The sequence below is a fragment of the Microcebus murinus genome, chromosome 11, assembly GCF_040939455.1.
Source record: "Microcebus murinus isolate Inina chromosome 11, M.murinus_Inina_mat1.0, whole genome shotgun sequence".
Taxonomy (NCBI): domain Eukaryota; kingdom Metazoa; phylum Chordata; class Mammalia; order Primates; family Cheirogaleidae; genus Microcebus; species Microcebus murinus.
The window spans coordinates 80,593,352-80,607,199 of record NC_134114.1 but is presented as its reverse complement, the minus strand read 5'-3'; the positions used below and the strand labels follow the sequence as shown (position 1 = coordinate 80,607,199).

General features: G+C 39.9%; 1 protein-coding gene across 2 annotated transcripts in view; it reads left to right on the top strand.

The window, feature by feature from the left end:
* Positions 1-707: 707 nt before the first annotated feature.
* Positions 708-13,848, top strand: part of EFNA5 (ephrin A5) — a 282,570-nt gene continuing 269,429 nt past the window's right edge. For both annotated transcript variants that reach the window (XM_076008260.1, XM_076008259.1), the window contains exon 1: positions 708-1,152. In XM_076008260.1, coding sequence (XP_075864375.1) covers positions 1,028-1,152 — 125 coding nt within the window. In that variant the 5' untranslated portion in view covers positions 708-1,027. The remainder of the gene's footprint in view (positions 1,153-13,848) is intronic.

Genomic DNA, 13,848 nt, shown 5'->3' with positions numbered 1-13,848 from the left:
CTGGCGCTCACCCTCTGCTCTTCATTCACTTTGGTGCACGCACGCCCAGCCAAGAAAAGCACGCGCGAGAAATCCCCGAGGCTCGGCCAGCACCCAGGCTGCCCTCTTCTGCCGCCGCCGCCGCCGTCCGATTCTGCCGGGGGACCTGCCGGAAGACGCGGAGAGCCAAACTTTTCTTTGAGGTTTTCGAGGCGAGACCGCTCCTCGCCAGCGCAGCTGCCGCTTAACCAGTTCCAGGACGCCGGCGGGGCCGGGTTTGCGGCTCCGGATCCCCACCCTTCTCGGCGCACCGCCTGGCACCGCAGCGCCTACGACTCCTTCGCGATTTCCCGCGGTCGCCCGGCGTAGGCACAGAGGAGGCTGGGGAAGGGAGCTCTCGGACTCCCGGGCCACAAGCGCGCAGCCCCCTGTCTCCGCGCCACCCTCCGCCTCCAGTTTCCCACCGGCCGCCAAAGTAACTTGGAGCGAAGCGGGGCGCGCAGCGAGGGCCCCGGGCGGCGGCGGAGCCGTGCGCAGCCCGCGGCGTCGACGCTGAGCCGGGCCCGGCGGGCCGGTGTATGTCTCCCCGCGGCCGCGGCGCGCAACTCCCGGTGACTGTGCAGCGCGCGCCGCCGCCCGCCCCGACCCGCGCTGCCGCCGCCCGGCCCGGCGCGCACCTCCCTCTCCCGGGGTGACCGGCTGCCGCCGCCGCCCGAGACACAGCTCGGCACCCCTTCCCCCGCCCTCGCCGCCGCTGCCACCACACACACGCACGCTTCTCTCCATCTTGCGATTCCTTTTTCCTCCCGAACCCTCCGGTGGGGGTGCGAGTTTGTCTCTGTCCCCCCCACTCCACCGCCTCCTTTTCTTCTCGCTCTCCTACCCCTCCCCAGCTTGGTGTGCGCCTCTTTCCTTTCTCGCCCCCCTTCGTTTTTATTTATTCATATTTATTTGGAGCCCGCTCTCTCTGTCTCCTTGCCTCCTCCCTCCGGATCCCCACTCTCTCCCCGGAGTGGCGCGTCGGGGGCTCCGCCGCTGGCCAGGCGTGATGTTGCACGTGGAGATGTTGACGCTGGTGTTTCTGGTGCTCTGGATGTGTGTGCTCAGCCAGGACCCGGGCTCCAAGGCCGTCGCCGACCGCTACGCTGTCTACTGGAACAGCAGCAACCCCAGGTAAGGCAGCAAGGGTCGGAAAGCCGGGGCTCCCGGGCCTCGGGGCTCTGCGCAAAGAGCGGCGGCGGCGGCGGGGATCGCGCCGACCGGCCGCTGGCGGCGCGCACCCTCTGAGCCCGAGTCGCCGGGGCGCCGATCGCTTGAGGCATCGGCGGGAAGCGCTCGCGTCTCGCCCTTCTTTGTTACGCGGCAGCGGAAAGGCCGGGTACCCCTGGGAGTCCCCGGGCTGCCCAGACCGGCTGCCTCTTCGGTGCGCGGGGAGACTCGGAAAAGGGCGGGAGCCGGGGAGTCAGGACTTCTCCGCTGCCCAGCCCGGGCAGGCTGGACGGCGCCCCGATCCCGGCGCAGGGGTGGGCGCGGGGAGCCCTCAGTGTGCGCCACTGGGAGCTTCTGCCTGGAGCGTGGGTCCGCAGGGACTGCGGGGAGAACCCGCCAAACATCCCCAAAGTTTTTTTTTTTTTTTTTTTTTAATTTTTCCTTTTCTTTTCCCGGTGCGCGCAGAGAGAGCGCACGGGCCAGGGGAAGTGAGGGGGGCTGGGAAGCGGAAGCTTTAGGTTTTTATTTTCCTCTTTAACTGTGAGGAAATCATTCGGCCCCTGAGTCAGTCTGGGCCCGGCGCGCCTGGCAGTGGAGACGCTTCTCCCAGATCCTCCACACCTCCTCCCCCGGTGGGTTCAAGGTGCCAGAAAGTTTGATCTAATACCGGGTTACGTCATGTGTGCGGAGCAAGCCGCCGGACTTGGCCGAGCCAGGAGGTGGGAGCCCTTCGCCCGCGGCCTGGCGGTGCGCAGCCGGACGAGCGCGCGGTTACCTGGGACCGTTTTGCCGGCGTCCCCGAAGCCCGCCCGGCGCGCGGGAGAGGCTGGAGGTGGGCGCCCCGGGCCGCCCTGGCGCGCATGCTGGACCCCGGCCAGCCGCAGACGTCCTGTGCTCCCCGGCCCTGGAAGTGGGGTGCAGAGGTTATACGGAGTGCCTGGCGGGACCCCCGCGGTCGGGAGCGGTTCCGAACCTCACTTTCTGCCCTGCCTGTGCGCGGAAGCCGGCCCCGCCGGGCCCACAGCGCTCTGCTGGCTCCGGACACAGAGGCCAGCCTCCAGCTGTGGGCTGGTCTCGGTGCCCGCCTAGGAGGAAAACAGTATCGATTGTATCTCAAATCACGGGTTTTTCCCTGGGCTGGAGTGGAAGTTGGGAGGAAAGAAGAGGGAGGCCGAGCGCTCCTGGGGAGAGGGGCTGGTGGGCGCCTCCAGCTCTTCCTGTCTCCGCCGGCCTCCAGCCTTCCTTTGGTGTACGGGCAAGAGAGGGATTCCCCGCTCGAGTAGTGTCAGCTCAGATGAAGATGGGCAGATTTCCCCCACGAGCGATCCTCCAGTTGCCGAACCGACAGGGAGTTTCCCCCCACCCCGCCCTGCTAATCCAGGATAGTCACAACCAGGTAACCCAATGCACCGCCTAGCAGAAGTGGAGAGATCCCTGAAAGTTCGGTTTTTTTTTTCTTTTTAAAAAACTCTCATTGAGGTGGGTGGTGGAATGGGAAGCTATTTCTTCTTTGACATGCCACTTACCACTATTAGGAAAAGAGAAAGAGAAGCCATCCCGCCAGAGGAGATGCCTTTTATTAAAGCTGACAAGACAAATAGAGCAAGCTTTCCAGTTGTGATGGTGTTAAAAGCAGGTCTCATTATGTTGGTCGGTTTTATTCCCTTTTGGGCTTTATTAGACAGCATATATGAAGCAAATTTATATTTCTAAACTTTATCACCTTATTAAATAAAGCAACAGTGAAATCATTTAGTTAAATGTGGGACATTTTGCTCTTGGTTGCCTCCCCCCCCCCACTTCACAGTGTAGTCTTTTTCTCGTGGTATTCATTTATTTGGTTACTTGGGTGTTCCAGTCTCCCTGGGTTAAAACAGAAAGAACCAGCAACACCCTTACTCTAACCCCCCTTAATCTGCCAAGCTAGTCTGAGTTAGTTTGAGGACATTTTATCTTAGGTTATCTCTGTTTTATGCTTTTGATACTGTTGTTTGGTTTGAGATTAGCACATTGATTTTTGTCACAGGTCATGTTTTTTAATAGATCTGCCCTGCCTGCAGAGAACTCTCCTGCTCAGGATGCCACTGAGGCTTTGAACCTGCCCAGACAAAGTTAATCTGTAGAATTTTAAAATACCAAGAGTATTTTTAAGTCAGTATTCTAATGTGAGGTTTGCAGAAATACCTTTTCTATTTGATCATTATCAGTTTGATAATGTCCAAAAGAAAGAATGATGTACCTCCTCACCCCCAAAAGATTCAGCCCTAACATTTAATATTCTTAGGAGTTTATGAGCACGTTTATGTTGGTATGTTATCACAGTAAAACTTACCTTAAAACAATATCATTTTAAAAGTAGGTACTAGTAGGCAGTTGTATCTCTGAAGTGTTGAATAAGATGGTGCTTTCTTGAAGCATTAAGAAAAGTTAACTTGGATTCAATTTAAAAGGGACCAAATGCAAAATAAGTAATTTAAAAGTGAAAAATGAACAGTTTATCACAAATGGTAGTGAGAAAATATTCCAGAAAATTTGCATGAGTTTACTAAATTTTATATATTCAATGTTATACATTTCACATATGTTATTTTGTAAAGTAAGCAAGCCATACCTTTTGGCTTTATATAGAACATGTGTGTTAAGAATTTGCTAAACTAGTAATATAATCAGAAGACTTCAATCTCTTGAAAATAAACAACTTGAATTGCAATTTAAATAGATTTTTAATTTTTCTCTTAGAAGAAAAGTTCAGGGGACACATTAAGCTGATAATATTGGATACTGTGTCTGAAGTAAATTCATTTTAGCTTATATTAATGGATTCAATTTGAAATTATGTTTAGGCAAAACTAGAATTAAATATTATCTTGATCACAGGGATTAAGTACAGTATCTTATTGTATAACTTGTGTTGCAAGTAACTTGTGTAACTGATAGGAGTTTATCTGGTACATTGAGTTTCATTATTGCCTCTTCATTGATACCATAAGCATCTGTAGATCTAGTTTTCCTAGGAAAAAGTATCAAACTTATGTGCTGTCCAAATAGTTTTACTGTTAGAATCTGTGTTCCCAGGTCTTCACTTCTGGGAAGTGGATATTCAGTTTCAAATGCTGGTAACTTTTTAGTTGGTAGTATTTATTGGGCAGTGGGCCAAACTGAATTTACCTGTTCAGTTAGCACAGATCTGTGCAACTGAGAACTATCAGTCTGAACAGAAATATATAATGTTGTCTAAGTACATCTTCTGTATTTCTAAAATTTGAAAACTTATAAAAGTTTTACCTAAAAGTGTGAATAATAGAATGATCCTTTTAATGTTATCCTGAATTCTAAACTAAATAACTAAATACTGTTACTAAATTACTTTGAGTAATGAATTCAAACTTTCATTACAACTTTGAGTAATCCAACTCAAGAAGAATACAATTATTTGTCCTCAATTTCTTTAAGAATGTGAAAAGCTTTTAAGTAACTTTAAAAAAGACTTTTAGTAATAAAACTTTATTTACATCCTCCCTTAATAGCTATACTTATAAAGAGAGACTCGACTTAATATTAAGAACATGCCTGTTAATCTGAAGCATGCCATAAACAGTTTGGTGCTTCCAATAAGAGTATTCTTTTAAACACTGTGGGTTTATTGAAAGTTCTTCTTGGATTCTTTTGACTATTTGCCAAAATGATGCTAGGATAATTAAACATGTCTCCTATTGGGTGGCTTTATTGATGCAATAGTTAAATAATACAACAACAAATATAACTAACACCCTTTCAGGAATACTGATTCTCCTTACTTGCTGCTTTGCTTCTGTGATGGTTTGAGTATCATCAATTTAAAAGGTTACTCTCTTAAGGCGAAAAAGTATCTATGTAAGTCTTCAAGGATTTTCTAAACTTTAACCTAATCATATGTTTTCTTTGGATTTTCTCAATTCTTGTAGGGACTTGTAAATTAAACATTTCATATTAGAGTAGCAAGTAATTGACACCATTTAGTTTTGTTAACATGTAATCTTGGAGTTGTGAAAGTAATGTGAATTCTAGGTCAACACTCCCAAATCCTTCTGGCAGTATAGGTTATATGCATATGGCTAAGTAGAGAGAAGTAATAATATTTTTCTCCTAATCATATTCTCTTGAGTATTTTTCTTCTTTCAAAATGCACTTCATTTTTAATAATCCGAGCCATCATTATTTTCGTATATGTATACCAGCATACCGGCACTGTGCCCTTTTCACTGACAAATAAATGAAATCACCATGTTTAAATCAAAGGATTTGTTGTCAGGAAAGTTGGAAAGTTGATCTTGGTTTCAAATGAGTTTTATCACCAACCTGGTAAATGATTTCCTTTACTTTTGAAGTTTTAAGTGTTTTAAATAATATATTTATATGTTAGAAACGTAAATGTTCTCCATCTAGAAAGCATTACTACTTAGAATCTTAACTTTATTAAAGTCTTAGCCTCAGCGTAATGTATCACTTTATTATATGTATTGGGAGGAATTTTATTATTCTGATACTTATATCAGAATTTATGTAAGCACCAGCATAAAAATAAAGCAGTATGACTGAGATTTATATCCCATGTTTTGTGCTTATCTATTTATAAGAGACCTGAAGTGAACCCCTCTCCCTTTTTGAAAATCTAGAAATTTGTAAAAGAGGAGTATACTTGCTGCTTGTTTTTTGGCCAGTTTTCTGTAGAATTTTGAAAAGCAAAGTTAGCTACTGAGATGTTATGTTCTAGCCATTTTAGGTATTATTTTATATATTCATAATAAACTATCAGAAATAGTCAATTGTCTGTTTTTTATAGATGATTGGAACATCCGTGCTGTTTGAGACACATTTGGCTACAAGGTCTAATTTGGTGTTTCCAGTATGAGACCAAGGTCAATAAACTACTTGTGATTGAAAGTGTCAGAGAGAGTCTTCAATAGTTTATTACTCCCTGTTAGGTGATTTACTAAAATAGTAACTAAACCATCAGCTCACAGAACTAATATCTTCTCACGTGTGTTGTTGGCTGATAATCAGTTGCTTATAGAGGCTTCCTTCCACTTTTGAAGGCTAAGGATCAGGTTTGGAAGGAGCACTTAGTAACTTGTGGGCAAATTAACCTTGTTGTGAATCCCTTGCCATTTAATCTTGCAAAATGCCTTCTGAACAGGCACTTCATTGCATTCTGTCCACTGGCCTGATTTCCTGTTGGATAGGGACAGATAAAGATGAGCGCCTCCTTCTCTCCCCTGTTGCTATGAACCAAGCAAGCTCCCAGCTTCATGCTGGGCCAAGAAAATGAATGAATACAATTAGTCCTTCAGGAGTCCTGGCCTTTCCTGGCTTGGGAGAATTATGTGCCAGAAGAATTTACCTTTGAGAGAGAGAAAACATTAAAATATAAAATGCATGAAACACAAGGATATGTGAAGAACAGAATTTGACACGTGCCTGGTAGCCTCTGGTCTATTGGTTAGTGAAGGTTTCTTTTCAATATAAATCAATTAAAAATTTTTTTTAAAGATGCTGCTCAATCCTCTTCATTTTTATGTTTGTTTTGAATAGCTTCTGCAGCAGTAAAGACTTAAAAAGTTGTGATATTTTAAGTTATGAACTACTGTATGTTGATCGATTCTATATTATCAATTTTCTTTGCAGAAGCAGTGTATAAACTGTTAAAATAGCCATCCTGATTAGAATATCCATGTTGAAAAAGGAAGCTGTTTCCCTAAGTACAGTGAGGAAGGTCCTTGCCTCTTACTCTAGACAACTTAGATCAGTCTTCTGAACTGAGAAAAAAATTGCCCTTTGATCATTTGTGACAGATAACACCTTCATATTCAGGTATAAAAAACCTCAAAGAGGAGTATAAGAAATGAGGTATTAATGTTCACTTTTAATAATTTGTCTTGTGATGGTGGTCTTAGACAGCCAAACATCAATAAATTACTGTCTCTTTTAAGGACCTGATTTATATTATTAGATTTATATTTTAGTCTGCTTTTCAACCTATGCCCTGAGCTGTTTTGTAGAAAAGTTTCTTGTGATTAATGTGAACTTCCAGTGTTTTTGAATAGGATATTACTCACCACCAGGAGATCTATTTCTTCTTAAATATGTCTGTATTTCTGCTGTCAAAATTTAGTCAGTTATAAACAAGACAGCACAATGACACAGAACCACTTAGTTTAAAATTTAAATTAATCAAGTACTACAACTATTATGCATAATTTTGAGTAAAAAAAGTTCCTTATATCTTAGTTTTCTTGGTAGTCTGTACTTATTGTACTCTAAAGTATTTATTGTAAACTGCTAAAATGTGTTCTGTTTTCTAATTGAAAATTTGTGTGGATGCACACTCTTGAGGCTTTTGAATATTAGTTCTCAAACAGTGAGCCATATAGTTCAATAAAAACATTATTTTAAAATATTGAAAACTGCTACTTAAGTTAGCTGGTTGCTGAGATACAGTAGTGTACCACAGTGATGGTTAGCTCAGCTTTCATTCAGGTAGAATTCTATCATTTTCAATAAGGAAAAATAAACCTTTGTCATCTTTAGAAATATCCTTCATACAATTGACAGTTGACAGGTTGAAGAAAATGTTACTGTCAGGTCTTATTTTCCACTCAAGTGAGGAATAAAAATAGATTTGAATGATTTTTTTTAATCTATTTAAAAGTTATTTCAAGATAGAGAAAAAAATGTTTTTAATTTTTATATGCATATCACAGAATTAATCTGCCATTTGCTGTAGGGAAGGTCAGTAGAGTGCAGTTCAAAAAGAGATTGTTTAATAATTAAGTTCTTACAGTTTTTATTTTTAAAAAGTCAATATAGTTGATTTGATTGGGTTGGGATATTACTGGATGGTTTTATGATTGGATTCTTAAGAGATATAGAATATGTATACGATTTCTGTTATTACTTATCAAATGACCTGGTTTTCATGACTGATGATCATGATTCTGGTATGAACTAAAAGTGGGAATTTAGTCAAATGAATTGGACAGTCATGTGTATTAGCACACAATGATTAGACTTTTTTAAAAAAAATCACTTTGCTGTTAATGATTTTAAATAGCTGCACAGTGTAATATATGGATTACCACGTGGAAGTACATGAATACATACTTGGAGATTAGAAAAAATATGATTAAGTTCTTATTTTCCGATTTAGAAAAGCTAGCTTTTTGGCTTTCAGTTAAATCAGCGTGTTTCCCCCCCTAGAAGCAGCCATCTTGTTTTAAGACCGATTTTATTTCTCTCATGAAAATGGTCTGGAAGTGAATATGGACGATAGAGAAGGACTGAACCACTTTGTAATTATTTTGACAGGGCTCTACACTTAAAGCTCTCCCTTAAGTTATTTGTGAAGTCACTAAAATGCTATCTTCCTGTATTTAGTTGACAAAAAAGAATGTTTTAACTTGGTAATAATATATTTAAATGCAGGCATATGATATTTTAATGTTAAAAGGTTGGATCGTACCATGTTTCCATACATATTTTTCTCTTGAAGCTTACAATTTATGGTTAATTTCTAACTAATACCTTAATAGCTCCTGTTGTCACCCCCCCCATCCTGATTTCCTCTTTCTAACTATAAGAGTAGTTCTTTTTTATTTGTTAGTTGGCATTTTTTTTTTGTTTCAAATGGCTCAGCGGCACCAGGAATCTTTCTCCAGTAAGAGGTACTAATAAAAATGTAGGTACCTCTAAAAATGAAGCAGTTGGGGTGCTTTAAGGAAGCATTATATGAAGTCAGAGTCATTTTGTCTTTGAAATATAGGCTCTCACTAGCTCAATCCCAAACCCTTCTTGCGGATTCTTATAGAAAATTATTTTAGAAGTAAAGTCATATTTGTTACAAAAAATCGGAAGAGTATATCAACTGAGTCTGCTATATTTTCTACCATGTTTTATATTTCTGGATGCATTTGGAAAAACGTGTGACCTAGTAAACTTTAACAAAAATTTACACTACGCTCCTTGCTCCTGCATGTGTTTAATGATATAAGGAACACTATTCCCATGTACTGTAATAAAAGCAGAGCTTCCTTAAGATTAATTTCTAAAGAAATGTGACTCAGTCTGATTAAGCTGGGCACAGATGAATACTACCTATGTCACAGTTTGCTTCAGTTCACCAGAGGTAGGATTTTGGTGGTTGTATATGTAAGTGTAAAGGCAATAAATAAAATGCATGTTTTAAGAACAAATACACATATCATGGTTAAAGACCAGGTATGAGTTGACAGTTTTTGCACCGAAAAGCTTTCCTTTGATATCCATCATCCGTTTTTCTTTGACTGGCTGGTGGAGAAGACTAAAATAACTGAGTGTTCAAAGTGACCTTTTATTTTTACGTGAGCTGACAAATAACCTTTTGTCTTTTTCTTGCTGTTTCTAAGCTGTCAGAGTTTTCATCTTAAGTTTTGTTAGTAACATATATGTAAAAACTATAATTAACAATTAGCTCTTGCCTTTTACTATGAAAATATGTATTATAAAACTAAATGAAAGTATTTTTGCATTAAAATGCAGTGTTGTGCTTTGAATAAAATCAAGTTATGGCTTAGTTTGGTTGGATACTAATAGTGCAAATTGTTATCTAGATTTGTTATCTAGATTGTAATCTAGATTTTGATGATGGCAGACATGCTACTTGATGTTTCGAGTTTTATAGATGTCAGTGGGATACACAACTTTGTTGCATTTACTGAACTTAATTATGTACAGGGCACTTTCACCGTCTGGTTGAGTTTTTAATAGTACTTAATTTTATGGAGACGAATGAGAATGGGGGAGAAAAGGAAAAATAAATATGGAAAATTATCTTTTGTGTTTAACAATTAGGTTAAGCAAAGTGGGAGCAAATGAGCCTGGTTCCCCTTCTATTGTTTCAGGGCAAGAAAATACAGACAGATGTCGGAATGTGGAAGCGCTGACCTCTGACTTGCACAGCGTGGCCACTGCCCTGGCACACAAGTGTCCTGAGCCACCATCGTAGCAGGATGCTTTTTTGAAGTGACTGACACTTTGAGATGGAGACCCTGAAACTGATTCTGTAGCTATTTTTCAGCCCTCCAAAGTATTTAGTTTTTCTAGCTTCAGTTTTATGTTCCTCACCTTACCTTTCTTGAAAATGTTTCTTTGTTTGGTTCAGACAGAGCTTTGGAGACTTCTGGATGGACTCTGTATCCACGTAGTCACCATAAGTCTTTGCCTCCCAGTAATTTTATTCATGGGGTTTGGATAATGGAGGAGGCCAAGGGAGGCCCAGAAGTACAGTTCTGCTACAGCAAAGTGTTTCCCTGCTTTATTTAGCTAATACTTTTTTTTTTTTTTTTTTAAAGAAAAAGACAGATGAAAGCAGTGGTGTTGTTAAAGGCCTTTTCTTTTCGCTTCTGCTCTGCAATCTCGCCAGTAACCCCTGGGTTCAGCCAGACCATTAATGTTTTAGATACTGTGGCATTCAGTGTTTTCTTCATATATTTGTTTACTGTTACTGCCTCAATAAACTTTTACGCCTATTTCGGTAGTTTTCTGGCGGGAGCTCCATTTATTAAAATTTAGTGACCCAGCACTAAGAGGGGTACAGTTCAAATAGTGGTGCTTCTGACAGGGTTTTGTGTCAAACTAGAGAAAATAATAGGGAAATGAAAGCTGCCAAAATGTGTCTCCCAATTACTAATTAATCAGGAGAGAAAGGACCTCAGTGACAGATCTGGTGTCTGCCACAGCAGCAACTCGGGAGGCTTTATTTTAAATACTGTATAAAATAAATTAAAGTAAGCCTTAGAGAACGTAGCACCCAGATATTTTATATCACAAGTGTTAATTCTTTTTAAGTCTGTGAGAAGCCAGGCAAAAGCCAAATTTCGAAACTGAATCTTTATACTCTTCATGGATAGTACCTAAACATAAAGCTATTCTAAAGAATATTTCCCTTATTAATAAGCAATGCCCTTATTCTTATTAATATTTTAGTACAGATGTGATAGTATTCTTGGTTTTAGTATTGGTGTAGCATTGTATACAGACTTTATTGTCAACAGAAATTCGAGGAAAAATTAAAAATTTTTCCACCGCATGCCTGTTATCAGTATTTTGAAGATTACTGTAATTGAAGAACAGACCCCTTCCCTATCATACCTATGTTTTTGCCATCCCAGAGGTTCCAATCTTTTCTGGCAATATTCCCACTATGGTTGCTGGAACCATAATTAAATGCCTGTTATTAGTGTATTTTTTTTCCATAGCATTTACAACATAAAAAGGAAAGGGTCTTGTATGGAACTATAGCTGTCAGGGGAACAATGAAAACTAATTACACACTCTGCTATCACCATGGTCAACTACACTCTTGGGAAGACAACAACATGTCAGAGTATGTGTGTGAGTGGGGGGGGTACATATATAGGATATTTCATAGGAATATATACATAGAGGGTCAGACATACTTATTTGTTTAACTTTAAACTCTTGGTTCTCCGAAGCAAAAAAAAAAATAATAATAATAAGGGAAAAAAGTATAAAGGGCTATCTAATTTAGTTAATTAAAATGAAAAAAAGTAGTTCTTTGTTGGGGAGGGGTTCCCTACTTTACTATTTCTCCTATATGTTAATAATATGGACTGAGAGAACCAGCAATCTGAACATCTCATTATTTTGAATATTATTTTGGGATGGTCTTGTTGTCAATACATCTATTAACATATCTGATGATTATAGTTATCTCTTTTGTAAACTTTTTATTTCCTTAATTAGCTCAGGATTATTGCATTGACATCTGGTTATTTGAGAACTAATCACTTAATTCACTTATTATATAGATCTCTCACTATCTTTTTCTTTTGATGGCTTTGGGCATTTCACTGTCTCTGTGCCTGTCCACTTAATAAAACTAGAAAAAAAAAAGGATATTTCTTAAACTTACAGTGGCATTGGTATAAGATTTGGTAAGAAAAGACTTTAAAGCTATTGAATTACATGAGGTTTGGAATCAATGTTGGATTTCAATCATCCACGCCATTTCTGTTCTCTGGTACCACATAGAATCAGAACTTGGCCCTGTATAATGTTTTCCATCACTATTTTCATTCCTTGGGTGAATTCTCTTTGCTGTATTTAAAACCAAAGCGAAATTGATGAATTCAGCAATTACATGTTGATTTGAACTTATTTTTCCAAAGTTTTCACATTAAAGAAATATTGTAGCTAATATCCAAAAGTAATAATATATTCCTATATTGAATGTCGAAAAGTTATAATTGGTAAAATATTTATGGAGTTATATATGCGAAACACTGGGATGCATACAAAGGGTTCAGAGATAAATAAGACAATGTTTGTACCTATAAGGAACTTAAAAGTTTTGTGTAGATATAAGAATTTTAAACAGTACAGAGTAGAAAATACTATAAGAAATCTTCACATGTAGATTCATTTGACAGGTATTTATTGACAGTGTCCATTGTGGGCTGGGTATTGTTCTCAGTACTGGAGATACTGCAGTAAACAGTATATATATATATACGACATCCCTGCCATAATGAAGCATTTGGCTGGTGATTTCTAGAATGCTTTCTCACACTCCAAGGTGTGCACACATCTCTGGGAGATCTTGTCAAAATGCAGATTTTAATTGAGTTGATCTGCAGTAGGGCCCCAACATTCCACATTTCTAATAAACCCCTATGTGATATTGATGCTGCTGGCCTATGAACCACGATTTGAACAGCAAGGTTCTAGATAAAATTCACTGGGGCGGGAGACTACTTTTTTAGCTCCTCATCAAGGACTCTTGGTTTTATTTGCCCTGAAATTTCTATATAGTTCTACAATTTTACTCATTTACATGTGAAAGTTATTTGCCATTTTAAAAGTTTAGAATGCCTAGCAGTCTTCATTTCTAACCATTTTCCTCTAAATCTCAGGCAAGTAAAATAGTCTTTTACATTGAGGCTTATGCTTCCTGAAAAGTCTACCACTAACAAAGGTATTAATTAGGACAGGAGTTTTGTTGTAAGATTTGGTCACTATGAGTAAATTCTATTTGAGTAAAAATATTGCTGTGGTCCAAAAATTTACGGAATATCCCATCATAAATGTCTGAGGATATTTATTATATTTGCAAACCCTCCCCAGATGTATTTTATATGGCAATGCCAGAATTACCCCTCAGAAGCAGATTTTTAACACTTTCCAATTTAAATGCATATGGTTAAATGGACCCAAAATGTTCATTTTACATTTGGTATATAAGATGACTAATGGTTGTTCTGCTTCCAATGGCTGGGTTTCTTGTGGGTAGTTTTTAAGACCAGTACTTCCAGTGGAGTTATGAAAGACTGGGGGAAAAATGCCTTCTTGCTCTAAAAGTCTATAATTTAGTGGCCTTAGTGAGAAATCTTTGTTCCTAAAGAGTATAGGTAATATAAGGTCTGCAAATATGCTTCCATTTTTCCACAGCAGTATACACATTATTTGTTTTTGCAAAGCAAAGGTCTGTATTAACAAGTAAGGAACGGAACTGGTTAAATTCAGATTACTTTGCCTGTTTGTTTTTGTTTTTTTCTGCTCTTAATTTTGTGTATATAAATACAGTATCGCTAATCTAAGTGAACTTTAAAGTCTTTGAAAGCATCA